Below are 25,226 nucleotides of genomic sequence, written 5' to 3'. Positions count from 1 at the left end.
GGCTCCGCCGGCTGCCACGTCCTGTGTCAGATACAGGAAGGAGATTATTAGCTTCCTGAGCTACTGATGGGGCTGGCAGCCGGGGAGCAGCAGACACCGAGGAGAACAGGATGAGGTCAGCGGTGCACTGGATTGGTCGGTCGAAAGCTCTGAGTATCAGTTACCTCTGCAACCTGAAGACGTGGAGAAATTGAGGAGTTGGGAGGGTTGTGGTCAATGTAGTGGACTGGATGGATTAAAAAGACGAAAATGGGGATGTATGATGGGAAATGTCAAAACTGGGGCTTTTCCACCAAAATCAGTTATGGTCACACTTGGAGAGTGATGAGAGGACGGGGAGTGAAAGTGATATCTTTCCGGGCAGGATGTAGAGGTCAAGAGGTTCTCTGACCACCAGGATACACCACAGCTCAGACTGGCCTGACCCTCAACCTGCCGCCTCTGTCAGGGAGACTGTTGTTTGCATGGATAATTATCAAAGTGCACGCACGCACACATGAAAGGCCGTCTCCACAACAAACAAGCGCCGGCTTGGACAGCGCCGAAATGTCCGGCTCCTCTTATCAGCTGTCCTATGTTAATTACTGTGTGTACAGCCATGTGCGTGTGTCTGTCCGTCTCTGTGTGTTTGTGGGGCAGAGACCTGAGAGTGCAGGTACAGTCCAGACAAGGTCACAGTGTACCCGGGGATTTCAAAGTGACCTGGAGCGCGGAAGACAAACGAGAGAATGCCAATAACAGTGGGAGGAGGAGAGGAATGATAGGAAAGCATATGATATGATATAAGCCGATCAGAGTGAGGCTCCTCCGCACGTTTGGGTTCCAGGTGGTGCGGCCGGGCGGAGGCCGTGCGGTGGGAGAGTATAAGCTCATCACGCTCTCGTTACCACAGAGAGAAAAAGCAAATGCACATCCTCGTAAACACAAACACATCCCATCTCACTGTCTCTTTCTCTTACGCACAAACACATTTTTGCCCGATCCTGCCCTCAGCGCGGCTTTGTTCCAGCGAGCAAAGTGGGTTTAAAAACAAATGACGTGCTTGGCCTTTTATTATGTTCCGGACACTGTTTTTCCTGAGGCTGGAATGTGGACAGGAATGTGTTGTTGCCCTGCTGGCGCTCAAAGGGAGAAAAACCTATCGCGCTCGAGGAGAAAAAGCGAGTGAGACGAAAAGAGAGGGGGAGAGAAAAGAGAAACAGAGTGACGCAAGCATGGAGGGAAAAAAAGATTTTAAAAAGGAGGAAAGTGGCCAAAAGAAAAATAGGCCGTTCACGAGTAAAGTGGGGAGTAGTGAACTCTCCTCGGTGTTGTTGGGGAGCTTTGCTGGTTTTCATTGGCCGATGCTCTCTCTGTCTCTGGTTTTCATTAAAGCTGTTATGATGCTCCGAGCTCGGGTCAGGCCAAACGCTTGCATAACTCCGGCCTGTTATTGGTCTGCTAGTCTAAACCTCGCCCCTGCCAGTCTCTGTCTGTTTCAATGTACCTGTGCTTCATTGGGCCTGCAGCATTACGGAGAGGGGGGGATGCATTACTCGTACAAATATGGGGGAAGGAGCGAAGGCTTTCAGACCCTCCTCCCCGAAGGCATTTGTAGCGGTTGCACTCAAAGTACCTCTTGTCTTTCTATAAGAAGTACAATCTGATTACTGATGAAAAAAAGAAAAATCACAAATCTTATCTACAACTCCCGGTTTGACCTACAAGATAAAGCAGACATTGATATTGCAAATAATAAGTACATTGAGGAAAGTGGTTACGCAGTTGCCCGGGATAACAAAGTTTTAAATGACCTAAAAAAAAAAACAATTGTTCAGCTTTCACCTTCTACAAGATAACAGCTAATGTGGTGTGAGGGTGACTGCGAGAGGAAGACTTATCTGGCGGCAGAGTTTGAGTTTGAACACTGATAAGGAATCCTGGCTTAAGTTAATGTCCAATGAATCAAATCACGAGAGAAGCTCTGGGAAAATTCTACGGAGAAAATATGTCATCCATATTATTTGACGTCATTTCTCATGATAAAAATTGATTTTACTTGAAATTAATCTGTGCTGAAAATGTAAAGCAGGTGAAGGCTCCTTTCCTTTATTCGTGCAGCATGGGTCTATGTCTTGGGGACAGATAATGTTTACATAGGATTAACAAATCTGTATGTGCCCACCAAGCACTTTAGTTGAAGCCTTCTCATGACACATACTCCTCAGGTGTAAAACAACGTTGTTTGGTTGCTTCGGGTGTTTGCAGGTCGTCCACTCCTGATGGTTCCATTTGGGTTCATTTGGTTTCAGGATGAGCAGATTGGCAAATAGCTTGTGGAACATTTATTTTTTTTCATACTTATTTGTGCCCAGTTTTCTTCCACAGGCAAAACACCACAAACTGAATATGCAGACAGATCTGCAGATAATCATTAGTGTGAAAAGTATTCTTTTTTCTTTTTTGTTATTACCTTTACATAATGGGGTTCTTTGGAGTTCAAATTGCTACAGACAGTTTGTTCTCAAGCAGGTGCAGAATGTTCCTACATGTAGAATTTCTACAGCACACTACACTATGTTAACACAAAAATGTAAACATATGTCAACTATGATGTTAGTAGCCACTGAGTCGGGTCCTGGAACACGTGCACACGGAAACACTGTCCCTTTCATTGCATTGTTTATTTCTCATAACAAGTTCTTCAACTGCCACTCACACTCTGTCCTCAGAGCCCAAAACATTTCTCAGCGCTGTACTCTGTGTTTTCTATTATGAACAGACAGTATGCACAAATATAGTGTGAGCCCTGGCCAAGGTGAGACAGTGGAAGACTGAACTAATGCATTTTTAAAAGATTGTCCCTCATTTAATTCAGAGAAAATGAAATGTACATATGTCACATCTCCATTTTCATATTAAAACACGGTCTACTGTATAAAATCAATTCCATAGACATTAAACAAGCAATCATGAGTTGTACAACATTTCTGGAGTCTAATTATTGTTAATGTCATATCGACGGAGAACTCGGACATGACACTTATTTTACTAAACAGCAATAAGTTCCTGATTGAAACAGTTTGAACTTTAGCTGCAGTGTTGGTGTGAAAATGTGCACCATGTGTAGATACCTCGGATGTAACCAGTATGAAGAACATCTCACTTTACAGCTCTGACAAATCCCTTAATAATGGAGCGGAGGCATTTGTATGGAAAACGGGAGCTGTGTTTGATGTATCTGGATGTATCTCACATGCGTGAGAGCGCATTCGTGAGAGACTTATTAACAAAAAGAAAAAAACAAAGAAAATGGTTGTGTGCTTTAACAGGCTCATCTTTCACCAGGGGCGCTCAGGGACCCATTTGTCCCAACAGAGAAAGCCGGGTGAGGGATGGTGTCCAGAGCCCCTCGGCCCGTCTGGAGCTCGGAGCGGGGCAGGAACACCCAAGATGGATGACACAGAAGCTAAACGAGAAAAAGTGGATCAAAGGGTGCAGCGGTGGAGGAGAGGATCGCTGGGGGGACACGGGGAGGAGAAGATGAGCAATGGGCGGATGGTCTTTCTTTTTATCCATCATTGAGTGACGCTCCATTCAATGTGTTGACTGAGACCACCTGGGGGACTCCGAGGGAGGCTGTGTGTTTGTTTATTAGCGTTCGGTGGGGTGGGGGGTGTATCACTTGGCTGTGGACGGCTGTCAGCGGCTCGCCACATCGGGGTGATTGAAGGAAAGTGATGGCCCACTTCCAGATGGTGTCAGTCTCTCCAGAGCGCTCAGTAAACCTGCTGTGTGATCTGACTGATACAAGAGAAGCCAAACAGGGAAACCTTTTGTATCTCGAACCCCATTTTGTGATCGTTGTCGGAGAGATGAATACTTAAGAGTGGGGGAATCAATCAATGCCTCTGTTTTATGAATGATTTAACTGGTCTCGGTTTTTTGCCTGGAAAAGAAGAGGCCTCGTATTGTTCAGCCGTGTGTTTCCCTAATTATTTATTTATCCTCCCTTCACCACTGCCGGCCTCCATCATTCATATAATATTGTGGTCATTCCCAAATGAGATGTCCCCATCCCCCCCCCTCCACCCCCCTCTCTGCAGGCTCCACCTCATGTTTATCGCTTGTACTTTTCAATGAGAATTTCTCACAGACGCAAGTGACCTCATCTCGGGGTCACTGCACAGTCTGAATATGGCTTTTGTGACCTGAGATGTTAAAGATGTAAACGGGTGTTAATGCAAACGCACAACAGCGGCACCGTTGTCCGTCAGCGCTCATTTACTGTCCCTCGCTCTTCCTCTCCATCATCCTCCATGATGGCGGCTGTGGATGAGCGGTAGAGCGGTCGTCCTCCAACCAGACGGTCGGCAGTTCGAACCCAGTCTTCCCCATCTGCATGCTGAAGTGTCCTTGGGCAAGAGGCTGAAACCCGAATTTCCCCTTAAAGAAAAAAAGTTCTGCGAATAGATGCACTCTGTGAATGGGTGAATGGCAAACTGTAAAGCGCTTCGAGTGGTCATCAAGACTAGAAAAGCGCTTTATAAATACAGAACATTTACCATTCTCCAGCATGTAAACGTTTTGGAAAAACAGCATGGGACTGCTGTGAGACTGACGGTAAGAGGGAAATTGAATAGAAAGCGTTTGCGTCCTTGCTGGGCTCTGTGCGTCACAGAGCGGCCCAAGATAAGACGTGAGCTATGAGAATTCAGAACATTATCAGAGATAAAGGTGAATGTAGATGAAGGTGACACAGAGATTAGAAGAAGTGAGTGAAATGTGTGGTCATCACTAAAGATGACAGATGAATATTAAGAGCAGGTTACGGAGAGAAAGTAATAAATATACATATATTTAATGAGAGAGGAGGGATATAGAGGAACTAAGAGACACTTGTGTTATATATTAAAAATTCATGTCTAAAGACGTATTGGCTCATTTTCTGTATGAATACATTTATTATTCTGACATTTACGCAGATAAGCAGCAAAACCTTTCTGCCGCAGATGCACACATCTTCATTCAACATAACATGAGCTGCATCAGTTTGTGCTTCTCAAAAGGTTTCAACGCTTTTAACTGACGACCTCCTTTTGTTTGTCTTCACACTTTATTTTTCAGTGCAACCTCACTTACCCTGTACGCCAGCTTAGGCAGAATCAAGGTATTGTTTTGTTTGTGTATGTGTGTGTGCGTTTGTGTACAAAATAATTCAACAACACTTGGATGGATTTTCACCAAACATGTTGTGAATATCACATGGGAGGATATCTCAAGATTATTAACTTTTGGAGCGGAATGGTCAAAGATCAAGGTCAAGGTCAGCAGAAATATGGTCAGAAAATCTGTTTTTTTTCTAAATGTCTCGGCAAATAATAGAGGGAAGCTTAAATTGATCAGAAAATTATTTCCCATATTTTGATATCACGCGTTTCAAAGAAATGACACGATGCATTTGAAAATACAGACACTATATAGACATGATCTGAAGCTTACATACAGTAGATGAAAAATAATTTATCCTCATAAAGCAGGAATCATGTCGTCATGGTGCCATGATGAAGTCAGTATCTGATGTCATATAGTCCAGCAGTGCATTGACTTTTGCAGCCAATAAGATTAAAGACACATGCATTTTTGAAATTGAAAATAAATAAATCTTTTTTTAATCTTTTATCACTGTAAAGTGGCTATATGAGGCTAATGCATCATTGCTAACTTGCTAACTAAAAATGTATATTTGAAAAGGAATCTGACAAGTAAATGCACGAACAAGTTCAATTTCTCCACATCCTGTCATTGACTATAAACAGGCAGTACGTTTATTGTTTGGTCAACTTACATGTTACCAAAGACAAAAGAATTGTTTTGTTCCCTGAAGTCTCGGATATGTGTACCACAAGCATTTGTGTAATTTGTGATGTCCTTGCCATGCTCCAGATCCGAATCCTCCACCACTCCAATGAAAAAATGTGTTGGAATTGTTGGAATAACCACAATATCAATGTCGACCTTGTGCCGAGAGTAAATTGTTGGCAGATGGCCGAATGTATTTCTTTTGTGTAACGTGAATGCTCCAACACATCAGGATTTCTTCTTCAAATAGAAACATCAGACCCAATGAGAGCAATGCATTCATATTTGCCTCAGGTGATAGAGTGACAATTAATTTCACCTAATCCAAACCTCTGTGGTAACGTATCATCATCATGAATTCAACATTCAAACCCGTTGAAAATGAAACACACACCCGTGCGTCATTGTCCCTCAGCAGCTGAAGAAGCAGATGGCGTTTCCTTCTAAGGAGCTTTTGGCCGTGTGCTGACTGCAGGTCGTGTGCCGTCTCCACCAGCCACATCCATCACTTTGAGGCAAAGGCAGGGAGGGGAACACAGGACTTGTGGTAGGGGCCCGCTCCAAAAGACAAACCCTCACACTGCTCTCTCCAGGAGGATGTGGTTACTTTCAAAGCGCTGCATACTTAAGGGTTTCCAAAATTGCCATCCTTACATCACACACTCTTCAGGGCTACTGTTTTTGGAATCATCTTACAGAAACTGCCATTTTTCTGTGGCAAATCCTCACGTACACCCTTTTTCAGACATGAACTGCGGAAAATGACGGGAAAATTGAGAGCGGGTATTTCCCGGAGTTTGCTTTTCACATATGAAGAAGGCAGCAGGAGATTGTGCTAAAGACGCGTTAACAACAACAGGAACGTGTGTGTAAGGGGGGGTGGTGTCTGTGATGGAGCATGAGGTAGGACATGACTTATAAATTCTGCCGCGGAAATCACATGTTTTTGTTTACAGCACATCGACACCGGTGTTGGTTATCATCACCAAAGGTTCTTGAATCTCATCTTTCCAAGTTGACATCTTCGTCAGCATCCTCTACGTGTGTTTCTCCTCTTTTTTCATCCTGAGATATTTGTATTCTTTTGGTTTTGTTGAGTTTTGCATCTGTCATGTGTTAGAAACTCACTCTGGATAATTTCTCCTAACATTTTCCTGCTGTATTCTCACATGACCTCTCTCTGACATGAGTGTATATACCAAGGGATAATTTCAAGAGTATGTCCAGACAGCAGCTATAGGTTAGACTCGCTGGTGAGTGTGGTAACACCGAAGGGAAGCCGTTGAAAAACGCTGGTGTGATGAATGGCTCCACTTGTGCTTGAGGAAACATGTTCCACAGTAGTGTAACGAGGACACACCCTGCGCTGACCTGCAGCTGCAAACACACCTGCCAAGTATGAGTCACGCAAGGTGGGCAGGGGCAGGGCCGTGAGAGAGAATGAGCTCATCCCGTTGGTTCCTGCACATTCCCACATCTCACCTCCACCTCCTCTCCGCGCGGTCTTTGTCTTCCCACCCCTCTTATGTAGCACTTCCTGTTTTTCCCCTCCTCACATCTTATTTGTCCTGTGTGTGTGTGTGTGTGTGTGTGTGTGTGTGTGTGTGTGTGTGTGTGTGTGTGTGTGTGTGTGTGTGTGTGTGTGTGTGTGTGTGTGTGTGTGTGTGTGTGTGTGTGTGTGTGTGTGTGTGTGTGTGTGTGTTTCCCTTGCTGCCTTTGTTTTGGTAGCTTCTCTGTCATCAGAGACGGGAAGGGGGGTGTGTGTGTGTGAGGTGGGTTTTTGTTCACCTGGTGGCCAAGTAAAGAGGCGGAGTACTGTGTGTGGGTGGGTGGGATTGCAGCCAACAAGTGTGAGAAACAGGAGATGCACAAGAAGCGTGAGAACACTACCTGGAATGTCGGTTTAATAGGCTGAACACACATGCATATACACTACTGATACATACACACTCATGCATGCAAGGAAGAAAAGTCCTCATGATACACGTGTCTCAATAGTTGTGGGTCCCCACAACATGAGTAATACCTGGACCACACACACATTCCTGTAAAATACATGTTGGGTCAGACCCAACTGGGGCGACCATACTGACTCATTTTTGAAGAATCCTACTTTCAGTGGTTACAGAGGAAAGAGTTTTCCTAACAGCCTGGAAAACCTCCACTTTTAACTTCAAACTCTATATTCCTGATTCCTCCCAGCATTTCCCCATCCTTCTACTTTCTTTCTCTCTATATAGAGATATATATTCCTTCTTTAAATGCACACTCTCGTGTGGTTAGTTTGTTTGAGCACAGCCCTGACAGAGGTTCACACGGTGTTTTTGTTTGTGTGATTATGCGTGCATGTGTGTGTTTGTGTGTAAAAGTGGATGGGAAGAGACAGTTTCTGCCTTCTCACGTTTCACTGGAAAGAGGAAGTTAACCCTTGTTTACTGCAGTTCTGCAGGCACATTATGCAACACTGACGAGAGTGTATTACCTCACGGTGCTCAAAGTGTCCTGTATGTGTGTGATGGAGGGAGAGAGAGGGAGAGAGATAAGGTGTTGATAGTCACTGTTCATGGTGGAAACATATACGAATAGGAAGTGCTAATTCAACAGGTGACCCCTGCTCAGTTACACACACACACACACATGTTCCCTCCCTTGCAGTACACAGTATCTACACATATGGTGAAAACATGCCTGCGTGCAGATGTGTTTGCATTCCTGCTCGTTGGATCTGTGGGAAATATCTGGGAAGCTCAATATAGATGCAGCAGAACTAACTCTGCAGACAGACCTCAGTGGAACAGTTGGCCTCTGATCACAGGGGGATGAACGTGTTTCATTCTGCACATTAGGAAATAGTTGGGCTGTCCCATACATGTTGACAGATGCAGGATAAATGTGGTGAAATCTCTAGACTGGTCCCCCACACAGGGTCGACCAATGATTTCCCTATATTTTAAATATATATATATCAGATCGGATAAGACACACATCTTTTACTAAACTCCATGAATGAAATGTTTTTTGAACCTGAGATAGTCAGTAGCAGTTTATCCATCCCTCCCTCAGTGTCCTGGACCACTTCTGGTGGAGCACTGGTTTTTGTATGTGTTTTCACATTGGTTGCATGTCTGGATTTTTGGGTGTGTTGTCCTTGTGCTTCCTGTTTTGTGTGTGTTCTGTCCTCAGGGGCTACTGCCGTATAAACCTCTCTCTGTAATGGACACGTGCACTGTAATGCAGAAAATGCGTTAAAACGGGTTGTTGTGGGAGACACCAACAAATGGCCAGAGAGCATGCTTGCTTTTTAAAGTGCGCGCGCGCGCGCACACACACACACACACACACACACACAGGACAGCTTTTCTGGAATTTCCTGCAGAGCTCGTGCAGGTCTCTGTCCATAAGGCCGATGACTCCTCGGGGCAATTGGTTATTTTACGTTGCTCATATGGTCGTATCCACTGTTGCACAACAAACCCCAAAACACTCATTCACTGGTTTTCCATTAGATTACAGTAAGAGTGATTTGCATGGGTTTGTCTTGAGTGGTTCATTGTCACAAGAGTCTGAACGCACCACATCTGTCCACGCTGCGTCCTAAGGTCTGACCACTCGTGGTTCGTTCAGACATGTGCTGACCACTCAGGACGGATGTTGATTCCAGGTCTGAACGGGGTCTTTGTGCGGTTGTGTGCTCAGGTTTCTTTGTTTTGACAGTTTTGTCTCAGTTTTCCTCCTCACTACCAAGAGCATTACATAATATATAATATCAGACAAATAAGGACTCGGTGTTCTGCAGCTGTCCCCTCTCCGAGTCTCGTCTTTAATTAAACTTTAGGAGCGAGACGTGTCAGAGGCGGAACAGGAGCGATGAGCGGAGCGGTGATGGATGAGATTTGGTTTGCAGACACTGTCACACTTTGCTCTCTCATTAGCCTCCTAGCTCCTACATATGCTGCAGGGACAAATGTGCCTAATGGAAGAGCTCTGCCTCCAGGCTACCCCCCCCCCCCCCCCGCCCTTCCTCCATCAGTCTAACCTGCACATTTCTCTGCAGCCCAACCCTTCTTCTTTCCAGCTGTTCTCCACCGCTTTACCACTCACATGCCGCACCTAAGGTTTAAGTACAAGCATGTCATGTCCCTCGTCCAACACACACACACACACACACACACACACACACACGACCCCTCCTCCCATCCCAAACACACACCACCACCCATAGCAGGACAATTAGACCTATCTCTCAGCATTAATTACCATTTTAATTAGCAGGGCTGTGAGAACGAATAATCTGACAGCATATGGCTAAGGGTGCAAAATCATAATCCTATCACAGTGTTATTTATTCCCTCCCAGTTCGGCGGGCTGTTTCAACAAGCCGGTCTAATTACTATTGGCTGGGGGTGGGGACTGGGAGGCAGGCGGAGAAAAACAATAACAATGTGAATGCTGGAGGCAACGCTAGTTTAGGCCTACACCCAATTCCTGATGCATGCCTTCTCAATGGGGAGAAGGTTTAACAAACAATAAAAGACATGGAAGAATCAAGATATGTCCTCTCCTTCCTTCTTTCATTCCTAATTGGAGTATACTTAATGAAAGGGAGGAATCTGAACCAGAGCAGCTGCTCCAGTGAGCATCCATTCAAATGAGGGATGAGAAGCTCCTGCTTGTTTGGGATGTGACTGCGAGAAGGAGAATAAAAAACAGAGGCGAATGGCTCTCTTAAATAACAGCATTATTTATTGCATGTGTCTATAAAGAATCAATACAATCTAAAGCAATGAACTATGTTTAAATTATCATCTCTTAGTAGCGTCACAATATGCAAGATATGAAATATTTACAATGAAAGACACAGCAAGATAAGCCGGGGCCCATATTGTAACCTTTAGATGCTGAATAAAAACTTGAAACATTATCCAAATGCAAAAAACACTGCTCAAAAAACAAACAAAGTTTCCATTTCAAATTTGAAGAAAAAAATATGTACAAACAGCAAAAGTCTGATTTAAGGTTTTAACAAACATTATTAACAGTATTTATACATTTGGTACATCTTTGTAAACTAATTTTTAAAAGTGTAAATATTGCATATATGCCATTTGTGTTGTACCGTAGTAGCAAGAATTAACTATGTCAAGTATTAATGATTTCTCTTAAAATCTTATTTTTTTTCAGAATTACAGCATTAGAAAATGTCCTCATAGTGGCATCCATTTCACAAGATTATCCCATGATAGTTTAAAAAAAAAAAAGAGAAAATCAAAGCCAAACCATACTATTTAGCATATAACTTAATTAGTGCTTTTGTTGTATCAGAAATTTCACTCAAACACATACTATGTACAGTACAAACAACATAAGTTATTTAACTTAACATCTCTCAAAGTCTTGCAGAGTTTGCTTGGATGTAATTCTCTGTAACATTGCGTTATTTACAGTATAGAAGCAAAGGTTAGGTACCAGTGAATTCAGATAAATAATAAGATACTTCCCCTGGTTTGTCTCTTTTCATTCGGCTTGTGTCTGTGGTATAGTCTCCATTCTCTACCTCTGCATGTTTCACTACTGTTGTCGCGGATGCTGTGGTGTTTTGTCTGGGTCGTGTGTTCCCGAGCTCGGAACACAGCGTGTACTACATTCAACGTGTCTTGTGTTACAATCTTGAAAGTTTGTAAGTGCAAGACCATGCAGTGGAGGCCGTGAATTCAGGCTATGGAGCGGCTCGTTGGACCGACTGCGTCCGGCGTCCGCCACATTGCTCAGTGTTGTCTGGTGTGGTGTGACAAGACGCCCACAGCGAGGCATCAGGTGAGAAAATGTACAATACTGGGCTGTCCAGTTACTCCGTACAAATAACTTCAAACATTCATGTGCCCATCCCTTGTCTTGACAGGTCATATACTTCCTGCAGGCTGTGCAGGATATCACAAGTGAACAGTGAGTTGGTAAAGTCTATAAAGATGCTGAGACTTGGCCCTCGTCTACACGACTGCAGATATTTCTTTTAACAGATATTTTTCCCTCCATTTAAAGAAAAGAAAAAAAAATCTCCAAACGACCGCCCAGACTTGAACGCAAAATGCTCAAATAAGCATGCCGGGCCAGTAGGTGGCGATACAGTCTACATTCACGATCCGTCTCGTAAGAGAAAACCCTGTGAATGCCGGTGCAGTGATGCTAAATTTAGCTGCAAACTTTTAATTACATCCGGCAGTACTAACCAACGGTAGGCAAAACTGTTATATAGCTGCCATTGATGTTGCTGTTTCTGGTGCATGCTCATTAAACAAAACAAAATGGGTGTGCGCCAGGTAAGCTGTGATGTCATCAAACGCTTAACATGCACACACCAATACACATAAACATGCACTTTGGAAGACGTTTGTAAAAAATTTTGTTTTATTGACTTGAAACGTCATTTGCGTGTGGACGAGTTGCCCAAACGTAGAGGGAAAAGTTTGTTTTGCAAAATATCCGTATTAGTGTGGACAGGGCATCGGGCTCAGACAGGCCACAGATCCGGTGCTCAGGACCAGGCGGACCTGGTTGGTGCTGCATTGTTCGGACACTTGCATACACATGTGATGCAATGCAGTGTCAAGAGTTCCACTGTAAGTATTCTTTTAGTGTGTATAAATCCTCCATCTCAGGCATATTGATAAATATATTACTATGGATTTTTTTATACATTATATTGTCATAGATGTGTGTGGGGAGAGAAGGAGCTTAATCTTGGAGAGGCCATCTCTCTCTCACTCTGCTCTGATGCACATTCAGTCTCTAAGAAGTAAATCTTTGATATACTGCGTGTTTTATAGGTCCAAACTAAAAAAAAGGTCCATCATACGAGGGCTGATGGTTAGAGTAAGGCTTTGGATTGGTGATTTCTAAAAAACATTCACCTCCGAAAATAAATATTTTATATATATTTCTACTGTGTGAATTGGTACCAACCTGGTTTTTGCTGAGGTAGGGTTTTTTAGTTTTTTTAAGCAAATGTTAACTCTGATTTTAAATATGTTCATAAATGCCACCTCTTTTGCAGTACAATCTGTATAAAAATTGACCCACACATTTCATTTACAGCATACAGACATGATAGATAAATAGATAAATACATGTGCTCTGTATGCATGTAAGGTTCTTTGTGTGCGCACGTGCTCTCCAGGTTTGGTTCACAGGTTTTCAGGTGAGATTTTCTGGCGACGATTGGCTGAAGCCAAAAGGAAGCCAGTTGAAAGTGTGAGAATGGTAATAACAATTAACATAAACATTTGACTGCAGAATCATTTTGCAGGCCTACGTACAGAGATAAATAGATAAATAGTTACCTATCTATGGTTAGAGTTAGTAGTCCATTTAAGTTCTTGTCATTTTCTCTTTAAAAGTAATCTAGTACTACAGCAGCAATGGCGCCTGAATGTTTTGGTGCCAAGAGAAGCGGAGGGAAGATTTGGGGCAAGGGTCAAGTGTCCATGTTTCCATGGTGATGGCAGTCCCTGTGAACCTTGAAGGCAGCGAATAGGTCAAAGGACATCAGCTGCAGCGCATGGTCCAACTGTCGTTGTGGTGACCTCGTCACTCGGCTGCAGCCAAATCCGACATTCACAGGACAGGGAGGGAGACGGGGGAGGGGGATCCATCAACCTTCATTCTGAAAGAAGAAGGAAAAAAACACGAGTGAGTTTCTTGTCATGCAATTACAGACACAAACCTGCATGTAACGGAATTTCCCCAATCGATACTAGTCAGAAACTGAATTTAAGTGTGTATATAGGATAGTATATATAGTATATATGTGATTCATTACATAGGACAAAGCATTAGAATGAAGGAAGAGGTCAAACGGATACCCCCCCACTCTGTTACCAAGTAAGGAAGCAGTGCTCTAGGGGCCTGCCGGTATGTGTGTGTGTGTTAGATGTGTGTCTACGTGTGTGTATATGTGTGTTCCTCAGCTGGTAGACACTGAAGTGGCAGGTGCTTTCACGATAGCGGAAAAACCGAGTGGCATTTAGCACTGTGCAGCTGACACAGGGCAGCCACAAAGTACAGCAGAAGAGACAGTAACAACACTCCCACACACCAACACACATACACACTAGTATACCTGATTGCATATCCACTGGAGCAAATAAACAAAGATTTACTCCCACACACCAAAGCTGTGTATTTTCACCTACTATAAACTCAAGAGCTTTTCTCCTATAGCGGAAAACTGCCCTGACCCTTTCCACTGTGTACTTGTTTGTGAGGTTTCATCTGCATGCAGAGCTATCGAATGGGAGCGGAAGTCTTGGCCGACACACACACACACACACACACACTCTCACACACAGAGCCCTTCTCCACGGCTGCATTTCTTCCCTCGTTCGCCGTCTCCTCTCCCTCTTCCCCAGCCGTGAACAAGAGCTGTTTTCACAAAGCTGGATGTGATCGTTATTCTCTAAAACAAACCTTTCTTTCACAGTCCTCAGTGTTCCCCCCTCCTCCTCAGCTACTCCCACCGTAAACACACACGCACGTCTGTTCTCTCTCTCTCTGCCCTATACATTCTCGCTGTAAATGAAAATCAGATGTTGAAGTCAAATCTCTACGCTTTATCGACGCAGGCTTTATCGATGACCGAAACGTTAGAGAGCGGCTCACATCACAGAGGCTGAAGCATTTCTACAGATGCTCAGGAATGCAAAAATACAGACCTAGTGACGTAAAGAGAGTTCATTTAAAAACTAAAACTTGAACAGCAGTCAGAGTGCAAACCTCTGCCAAGGCCCAACAGTCCCCTTAAAGCCAATGAAGCTTCACTAAATTTCACATGTGCATCCTTCCACCAAGCGCATAAATGTTCAAACTGACAAACAAACAGACGGGGGTGAAAACATAAACTCCTTGGCAGAGGTAATAATTGATTTCACTCCTGAGGACACCGGGGGTTGGTGGGCTCTGTCCCCGCACAGCCATAGGTGTCAGCGACAGAAAAAAATAGAAACACTGCTGTGGGAATTGCTGGAAAAACCACAGTAACGGAATCAACCTGACAGAGAAGAACGGGAATGCGGTGAGGTCATGGGACCGGCGGTCCGCAACAATCTGAATGTGTGTGCATGTGTGTTATTTTTATTTTTTTTCCTGGAGGGGCCGGGTGAGTCTGCCGACACTCGGGTGGGAATGACTGAGATCTACCGGGAAGGAACGCTGAATCACGAACAGCTCAGATTAGCAACCAGGTGGAGACGCGAAAGTTAACACTGTGAAACATTATGATCGGCCTATGGGCAATGTGACATGCAGGGACTCGCCACACACACACATGCTGCTACTGAAACACATGCTGATCGGAGAAAAGTGTGGGTGGGCGGGCGGGGGGATTGGGGGGCAGGGGAGACAGGGGGACAGAGGTCTGCTGGGGGGAATGAACTCAATGGCTCCTGCCCCTCCTCTTTTTGGAGCACATATGCATGTCCCTCTACCCCTCCCAAGCCATGTCTGTGCCCCCCTGTCACACACACACACACACACACACACACACACACACACAGGCTCTGTTCATTATTTATTTAGTTCTCAAAGGCTAAATTTAGCCGTGCTCCATTCATGGCTAGGACACACCACACACATGCATTAGCAGCCTCCTCTCTAGTGCTTTGGTAGTCAGTGTAAACAAGTGCCCGTGTCTGTTGATGCATCGCCTGCTTGAGTAGTTTCACGCTGTGGCAGAGCTAAGTTAATGGGTTGTAGGCGAACTTGTCCAACTGTATTTGTATACAGCATCAGCACAAAAGGAAGGAGTAACTTTTATTTTTTTCATCATACAGACGCTGGAAATGGAGCTTCATGCGAACAACAAAGCTGATGTTGAGAGCAGGTTTTCCTACGACAGATAGGCAGAGATGAGCAGGCTCAAATATGCTGTTTACATTCCTGCCCTGCTGGCTCCTCCCTGATCTACAGCAGCGCTCCACCAAACAAACAGACTGACTCCTCACCTCTGACCTCCAACACCCCTGTCTGGCCAACAAAACAACAACAACCAGTAACCCTGTTCTCCTGCTGACTCATTGTTACATATTCCAAAACATCTCTGTGTTTTTAAATCAAGTCTTATTTCAAAAATCACTAGTCAAGTCACAAAATAAAAAACTGAAGAGGCATCTAACAGTCATTTTCATTATTCATGAATCTTCCAAATATTTTCATGTTGAATCATTTGGTCGATAAAATGACAAAAACAAAGTTTCCCAAAGTCCAAGTTGATATATTCAAATGTCTTGTTTATTCTATCCAATATGCAAATATATTCAGTTATATAAGAGAGATAAAAGAGCCAACTTTCATAGCTGACAATCTGGACCTATAGATGTTTTTTTGTGATAGAAATTACTTTAACAATTACCTCCTTGTCGAAGGAGCTCCTGATTACGGTTCTAAAAGTACATACATACATATATAAATACATGCATAAAAAATTACAGCATTCCATTCTTTGTATAATGTACTTAATTACATAAATGTAAGAACCCTTTATGGAGAATCAATAATAAAGCCCCATGCAAAGACTTCAAGAGAGTTTACGATGAGCTGCTCCATTTATGAATAAATCCACCTGTCACCACTACACTAGGCAGAACTTACTCAGTGTGTGTGTGTGTGTGTGTGTGTGTGTGTGTGTGTGTAAGTGTGTGAGTACTGTATGACATGCGCACTCATGTCACACACAAAGACGCTCTATCTCTTCCTCTACCTCTGGAAAAACAAGCTACTCAACAATGTCTAATCCTGAAGTGAATGTAATCCTTCTTACCTCCAAGCTAAATTGAGGATACGCTAAATTAACTTTGTTTTTATGTGGCGCTGGAACATCCCGCCCTACTTTGCTCAAAGAGTTATGAATCAAGCGGCCAGGAGTGCTGCGTATGCACGTCTGCAGGGGAGGCGTGTACGGGACAGGTTAGGACAGAGAATAAAGGTTCCTACACAGTACGATATTCAAAAAGCCATGTGGTGCGATTGTTTATAGAGTTAAATCTTCCTGAAACTGGTTCTTTCAGTATTGTAATTAACTATTAAACCGCAGTTTCTACAGTGCACAATCTCACTATAGGTTAACAACTCATTATCATTATTCACAACCGATTGTTTATTATGTGATTTACTTTTATTTAATGTTATTTCCCAGAGAAGAACTAAAAGCCCAAAGACGCTCAATTTTAAATTATAAAAACACAACAACAAATGGCATATAAACTGCAGACAGAAAGTTTTTTTCAAATAGGACTCGATATCAATAGTTCACACCAGTTGGCTGTTATCTTGCTTGGCAGTGTGAGATAAACCAAGCAGCAAGAGGAGTGAGTCTTGTTAGTAGCTCTGATCAGATATGATTAGCTAATTGTTTAATGCACTGTTAGACAATCCTCTATGGCCTCTGGTGTGAAAAGCCAATCAGAACCGGTCTGCTGAGGTCAGATAATAACAGGAAAAACACACAGCTCCAATGCGCCTGTGTGTTTGTGTGTGTAGAGGGGTGTGTGTGTGTATTGGGAGGTGGGGGCTGAATCACATGATTTCTGAAAAAAAGAAACCAATGCCTGGAGAGAGGAGGAGGAGAAACTAGGGGGGTTGGTGCAAGGCTCCTTGAAACTGCTTTGCCACACCCCCACCTTCTCCTGGTTGTTGTTGTGGCAGATGGTGGCCAGTCATTAGCGTATTGTCACTCTCCTCTGTAGGGCCAGTGAGCACTGCTTGGCAGGGCAGGTGCAAAACCCCTGACCCCACTGCCCCTCCACCATCTGCTGATGGTTGTGTGCGCACACAGGAGAAGACGAGACAGGAGACGAAGACTCGCAGACTAAATGGAAATAATGTGTGTGTCTGTGTTAGTGTGTGTGTGTTAGTGTCTGAGTGGTGCTTGGGGGGGGGGTGCGGTCTGAGCCCAAAAATGGAGAGTGTGAGTCAGTTTTCCCTCACTCGCCCCCTTCCCCACCCGTGCAGGATCATTTTCATCCAGAGCCAAACATAAGATAAGTGAGGACAGAAGTGGAAAAAGAAGATGAAATGAGGATGATAAAGAAGCTTTTGTAGACGAGGAAAAGAAGCGTCAACACAAATGTACTCTAAAAGGAGAGGTAAGATTAGAACAGCTTATAACACAAGCGTGTACAAAGTTGTAAAAAATAGCGCACACACACTAACACGCCTCCCTTTCTCTTTACCATAACGGAGTCGGGGTGTGGGGATTTCTGGAAATGTCTCTCTCTCTCCGAGCCTCTCAAACACACACAGTGCGGGTTCAAAGGTCAAGAAACTGACATTGGCGGCTGGGCCAGAAAGCGTGCACTGAAAGCTAAACAACCCCCAACTCCTCTTGTCCTGCCGCCTCCCCTGCTCGTAATGTCAGGGCCAAAACCCAAACAACAACGGCAGTGCGACCTACCAACTAACGGTATGGAGCATTCCTCACTGTGACAGAAACCTCCGTAAACAGACAGGTAGGACCTGCTTACATATTTGCATTTTGTCGAGTTGTGAAGCGCCCCCCCCCCCCACACACTGCAGGGCCAAATGAGGACAAGTGATTTGTTTTCCTAATCTACCTGTTTCAGAATGAAATAGTGCAGGGGATATGAACTATGGCTCGCTCAGCGATAACAAGAGAATGCGGTAAAGCCTGTCATCTTGTAGTAAACGGGTGTGCCCTCTCTTTCTCTCACTCCCAAGAAACACATGTGTTTTGTATTTTGATGTTAGTATCAATGACTTGCTGCCCTGGACACATGTCTAATCAGAGTAGAGTGGTTCACTATAATATATATATATATATACACAAAGACATTTGTTTGGAAGAGGTTGTATAACCAATGTACAGCAGCAAAGATCAACACTTACTGGAACAATACTGATCTCTATGTCTTTGTCTTTTCTTTCTTACTCCTTCTTTCCTCCCCCTCACTCACTCTGTCCCTCTCTCCCTCCCTCCCTCCCTCCAGCCAAAAGCCCGATTGTCTATTTTGTTGGACATGAAAAACAAAACAAGTCTTTCCACCCCTCCGTCCATCCCCATTGTTCTTTCAGATCCCTCTTTGCTCCTCCTCTACTTTCACAGCCTTGGACCAATGTCTCCACCGAGGGTCAAAATTCAATATCTGGTGTCCTGAGACCAGGATGAAATAAACTGATGACTTCCCAATAAATGGGAGGCTCTAAGCAGATGTGAGGGTTCACAAGTATGTGTGTGTGTGCTGCTAGTTTAGGGGCTGCAATAAGTAACTTCAGTCCCTAGGGGTCTCTCAATCAAGACAATAACAAAAGACATATTTTGATGATGTCATGAAGCAGTGGGGGATGCTGATGAAAATCTACCTGACGCAACTAAGGCCCGGATCATTGTTCATGGATGAGTTACGCAGCAAACGGCAATAAATAATTGTGATGCATTAGGAGTGACCAAGACCATCAGTGGAATGTAAAAACAACCGACTGTCTATCTAGCTAGTTGTGTTTTTTTCTTCGTCATACCTCGTTTGTCCTGGAAGCTATACCAGAGATGGGCAAAGCCAGGGGTAAAGGGGCTATGATGCAATTACCTTGTATGAAATTGGGGATTTCTCTGGGTTTGAACATTGTTGGAAACATTTTGTATAATGTAAGTACACAAGTCAATCAAAATATAAAAACAGGTCTGGTAGTGTTTAGACATTTTAAAGAAGAGTTGTGACATATTACCATTATTCAAATCTGCTGCTCTGTAAAACTGTTTCATTTGCATGTTTATGAAGTTGCTCATAGTGGAGAGAAAAAAGAATATCCTCCCATCCCCCCTCTGAGTCCATCCCACCAGGTTAGAAAAACAAGTGAGCATTCACCTCTCCCAGCAACCTTTGCACACTGCCCGCATTCCAGTCCTGAAACCCAGTACCTGACAACTGATAAACAACTGACTCACTTGTTTTTCTGGGGAACCTGATGACTTCCACCAAGCCCCACACTGGCTGCGCTCACAGCATGAGAGCCAACAGAGACAGAGACAAAGCGAGACAACTTGGTTGTGAAACCACAAACGGCAATTAAACTCTTGTATTTCACCATCAGGAACACAGACTCCTGACTCACGATTATCCTGACACAGTGTGTTTTCTTTTCAAACAACAGCAACTTCTGACATGCCCCAGTCAGGTCATCTATCTTGGTAAATAATCCCTAGCTCTTAGAGGGGCATGAAAAGCCACTGATGCTACAGAAAATAAATGAGGTGAAATGTAATATTTTGAAGGCAACTGTTCTTTCCCACAAAGACAGCTAGTCATAAGGAGCTCACAACTTATCCACACAACCACAACACTGACTCACTCAGATTAGATGTTTTTTGAAATATTGATGTGTCATTTTTGAAAGCCCTCGCCTAGGGAGTCAGACCATTCACACAGAGATAACAGCAGCATCAAGCCAGACGGAATAATATATGACAAAAAGTCATAGCCAAAGTTTTTTATTTCATTATTTTTAGTTGGAAGACATCCAATTATTGTTGTCTATTCTGAATTGAAAGAGCAAATTTATTTCAATTCAATTAAACTTTCTAATTCTATTCTCTTATATATTTAGAGGAACCATGCTCATTTCCCGGTGCTGCCTGCTTTACATCTCTGCGCAGTTCCAAACAGATCAAGAACCAGGCAAAAAGTCCTCAGCATTGCAGAGCTTCAATATTTGTCCATGTGTCATGGGTGTGACGAGTAAATGACTAATGCTATCTAAACATCACAGCCTACACCCAACAGCAGTGTGCAGAGCAACTTCACTCCCCACGCTCCTGTAGCCTGTGTTTACAGGCTGAAAACAGCTATCATAACGCACAACATTTATCAGTATGTAATCACTGTTACTGAAAATAAAAAGGACAACAACCGATTACATCAAACTTTAGGTTATCATTTGTCAGGGGGGTTTTTGCTACGTTTAACAGCAGAGACAATAAACTAAAAGAAACTGTGATAGCAGTCAGTGGATTAAATCCACTCGGTTTTAAACATGCAGACACAAAAATTGAAGCCCTTTGTTTGAGCATATTCGCTTCTATTACATACTCTTAACTTTGGAATGAAAAGCTCTAATAGCCTGTCACTGAAGAGTAAACCGTGCCCATGAGGTGTATCTCTTGTGTACTCAAGCCCTGACATCACTCCCTTCATGAATGAAAATCCACTGAGTAAATGGGCGAGTGTGACATGTGTGAAAAACACTCACCTTTCACAGCAGCAGCAGTCTCCTTGAATCCCATGCTTGCGTAGGGGCTGGTGTTGAAACAGGTCATGCCTCCCTTGCAGCCACAGGCTGTCTTGAAGCTCAGGAGTCCATCACAGCCCCCTAACCTGCATCCTCCAAAGTTTCCCTCCATCAAGTTTAAGGCAATGTAGTTAAGTCCATTTTGATAACCAGCTGACATCTCTCTGCACATGGGGCTGTTGTTGCCACAGTCCTCATCAGGTTCCTCAGAGCTTTGAACAGTCCGAGATACATTCTCCACAGAGGCAGAGCTGTGACGTTTGGTGTCGTGCGCAAAGGATGGGCACACAGGTGTGACAGTGGTGGTGGAGGAAAAGGTCTCTGAACTGTGCCGCCGGCGACCCTGAGGGTCAGCCCTGATCACTTTGGCCCCCCTGTGTGGATCCACAAGATTGACCGATAATGAAGGACCTCCTATGAGAAATGAGTCCTCTGGGACATGGGGCACCCCGTCCACAATGCTGCTCCCAAGGTTAAGTCTCTGGACACAGGAAGTAGGGCTGGTAGGGAGGGAAGCAGCATCAGTGCTGCAAAGAGCAGGGAGAGGGGCAGGAGGACTGAACGTCATCTCAGTGTAGTCATCCTTGACTGATAGAGGCTGACACACCAGACTCACCTGCTGTTGGAGAGGATATTCCTCTACCATCCCCCTCTCCTCTGCCTGTCCCCCTATGCCTTTTTCCTTTTCTTCCACCTCACCTCCCTGCATGCCCTGCTGTTTGTTCACCAGAGGACAAGTCAAGGCTTCAGGCGTGTGGTTTAGGCACCCTGGTGGGGGGGAACCCGTAGCTTTGTGTGAGCCAAGGTGACCTGGGGAAGTGACCTCAACATTGGTATAGTCTGATAGTGGTAGGGATTCCCTCTTTCCTGACATTAAACTCACTGAGGACTCAGAGCTCTCTGACACAGTGGATGCCTGAGGGTTATGGGTTGGACTATTAAAGTCTATGTTGATGTATTCTCCAGGGCTGCGAGGCTCTGAGGGAAGGGGGTGTTCACTCATACATGGTAATGTTCTGAGGGATTCCAGAGCCAGGCGGGTAGGTCGACACACCCTACTCCGGTGTTGCATGCCTCCATCTACACGAGCCAGTCTGAGAGGCGAGACAGCAGAGGACACTGTGCCTGGTGTCCCTGGACAGCTGTTGGCCACACAGTCTCCTGGTGAGATAGGACAATAGTTGGACTCCTCTTCTATCCGCTGTCTCTGTAAGCTCATCACCACATACTGGTCTGTGTCTGTGGACCCATTGCGCTGCAACGGGCCTTTAAGTGAGCGTGGTAGAGAGCTGTAAAAATAAGGCTGTCTGTGAAGTTGTTGGGGGTTGGGATCTCCTCCTGATGGACTAAGGATGTAGTCCGGGGGTGTAAAAGACACAAGAGAGTCAACAGGAGACATATTCAAGTACTCTCCATTTGTGAGCTTTCCGTCAGAACTCTCCATTGACATCTTGGTTCCGCACCACATGCGCATATAACCACTGTCCTCCAGAGAAACACTCCCGGGGGAGTCTGTGTGCGGGGCCAGCCCTGGTGAAGAGGAGTGTGAACGGGGGTTGATGATCTGCTTTGGAGCAGAAACACACATGGGGCTCATTGGCATGTAGGGATCATCCTTGGACCTTGGTGTCTGGGGTGCCACACCTGGCATCATTGGCATATAACCACTGTCAGCTTGTACACCGTTGGATCCGATCTGGACATCCCTGTAATCCTCGGGAAAGGACCCTTTAGGGGAGGCAGTGTGACACCTGCGGGAAGACTGGTTACCGTTGGTGTATGTGGCCTTCATGAGAGTATACTCATCCAGGGAGGCTGAAGATACTTGTGGAGGGGCCCTCTGTCGGCGGGGGGTGGTGAGGGAGTATGTGCGCTTCCTATAAGCCTTGTCCAGCTCTGGTAACCGACGGTAACCATTCAGACTTTGCCGCTCCATCACCATGTAGCCACCAAGCTCACTGCCATCCCGGGAGGGGGGAGTGTCTGCTCTGAGAGACTCGGGAGTGTTGCTACGAAGGGTGAGCGACAGCTTAAGGTCCCGTACATCTGCAGGGCTAGAGCCATACTCCTCACATGATATGAAACCAGCATCACTGGGTGAGCCTGAGAAGGAGGCACTGCAACTGGAGGGGCGAGGAGCACTGGTGTCATGGCAGGAGGACAGGCTCACTAGGCTAGGGGCACCCATAGGTGGGGAATGGGACAGGGGCATAGACATGGACTTACTGTGCTGGAGGGAAGAAGATTCAAATGTCCTGCACGGGTGGGTTGTTATGGTGTGGGATCTGCTCAGGAGGGTCCTGTGGATCCCCGGGCTAAGCGGGCTCCCGGTTACTGACATGGGGCGTGTCATGGTGCCATCTCCCTCGCTGGCCGTGCGTATTCGACAGGAGGAAAACTTGCTAACAGGAGAAGTCGCGGCCATGCTGTCTGTGCGCGAACGCCGGGTAAGCCCGGTCTGGCTGGGGGGGAGATTGTTCAGGTGCCTCCTTGTGGGCACAGAGATCGGGTTCGTACCAGACGACTGGCTTTTGCTGCGCGGGCGGAATTCCGACAGCTCCTTCATGGCTTTCATCGCCTCCAGGATGGTTTCGTGGATGTTTTGCGCCACCACGGAGTCGTCCGCCTGCATCCACAGCTCCCCGGGACCCGTGGCTGCGGACCGTCCCACCTCGATGAAGAAGAAGCTGTCGGAGTGGCCGCACCGCCGGATATTCATCAGCTGCAAGACGACGGAGGCGACCTCCGAGTTGAGCTTGACGAAGCTGATAGTCCGACTGGAGAGACACAGCCTGTACACCCCGGTCAGATTCCTGCTCTGCCCCAGGCCCTTGGATTTCAGATTCACTTGCCATACCTCCTTGTAGGCGGCGGCGACCGGCGTGATCACACCGTAGCTCGCCTCGTCGAAGCCAACCAGCGAGGACGCCGAGTTGGACGTGGAGCCGTCGTTGACTTTCCCCTCGGCCATTAAATCCGCGAGCAGCCGGTACCAGCTCTCCTGCTCCGGCTCGTTCTCCGCCGCCACCGCGAAATACTCGTCCTTGGCGTAAAGAGCGATGAGAAATTTGTGCTTGGCGTCGGCTCTCTTGTTGACGTTGAGGCAGCCGTCGAGGGGGATCACTCTCTTCGCGACCGATTTGTTTCTCCATTTCTTCTCGCTCTCGTAGTACTCCAGCCGCGCCGGGCACCCGTCGCTCGGCTCCTTCAGCACGAAAAAGCGCTTGTGTCCGTGTTTCTGCTTCTTCAGGTATCCGCTCTTCTTCACGTCGCTGCTCGCGCCGCCGGGCGCCGACGGCTGCTCTCCGGTGTGAGGCGGACTCGCCATCTCTGGTCCTCGGCGCTCAGACACAAAAGCCGCCGCTGCCTGTTCCTCGAGGAGCCGGAGAAACGCTCGAGCTGGTTGTTTTTGTTTTTAATCCTCCGGAGTTTCCAGAGCCGCTCGTGCGTCCGTTCGTCCCGTGGCACAGCTGAGCGATAAATAACACATGTCTCCCGGTGTCCGGACTGAGGAGGAGGAGGAGGAGGAAGAGGAGGAGGGCGAACAACATGTGACGGTCTACACATCCAGCTCTGCTCGGAAAAAACAGAAGGGGAACGGAGGAGAAGAAAAAAAACTACACACACACACAGATAGTGGGTGGTGCGCAGTCAGCTCATTGGGCCTATTGGTGGAAACGGCATGAATGCTGGAGTGAGATGGCTCAGGTTCAGAGGAGAGAGAGAGAGGGAGAGAGAGAGAGAGAGAGAGAGAGGGCCCTCCTACTATCACTCTGCCCTCTTCCGACTCTTTTGCGCGTAGCCAGTCAGCACTGAAGCTTTATTTATAGCAGCTCCGCTCCTGTGAATGATCCAGCACTTACTTCGCTTTTGTGAGGATATTTTTTCTATTTGTGTATGAAAAAAAAATGTTATTGACCCATAAAGACGTAATCTGCGTCATTGTCCCACTGTCCCATCCCATGTGCAATTACCTCTGACACTGTGTAATAACCTGTTTACTTTGGTTATATCACTTTGGCTTTTCATATTTGTCAAATTTAGCTCTATTGGATTTTATTTATTTGTGTAGGCCCTAAATTCCCCTCTGGGTC

At 45.5% G+C, this 25,226-nt stretch overlaps 1 protein-coding gene across 1 annotated transcript; it reads right to left on the bottom strand.

Annotated features, from left to right (window-relative positions):
• Positions 1-10,560: 10,560 nt before the first annotated feature.
• Positions 10,561-24,806, bottom strand: irs2b (insulin receptor substrate 2b). Its single transcript, XM_034575061.1, has 2 exons — positions 21,094-24,806; positions 10,561-13,501 (listed from the first exon to the last, which is right to left on the bottom strand). The coding sequence occupies exons 1-2, from the start codon at positions 24,458-24,460 to the stop codon at positions 13,497-13,499; spliced, it is 3,372 nt and encodes a 1,123-aa protein (XP_034430952.1). The 5' UTR covers positions 24,461-24,806; the 3' UTR covers positions 10,561-13,496.
• Positions 24,807-25,226: the final 420 nt, after the last annotated feature.

The sequence above is a fragment of the Hippoglossus hippoglossus genome, chromosome 21 (genome assembly GCF_009819705.1).
Source record: "Hippoglossus hippoglossus isolate fHipHip1 chromosome 21, fHipHip1.pri, whole genome shotgun sequence".
NCBI lineage: Eukaryota > Metazoa > Chordata > Actinopteri > Pleuronectiformes > Pleuronectidae > Hippoglossus > Hippoglossus hippoglossus.
The sequence above is the reverse complement of the archived record's forward strand: the minus strand, read 5'-3'. Positions and strand labels throughout refer to the sequence as shown.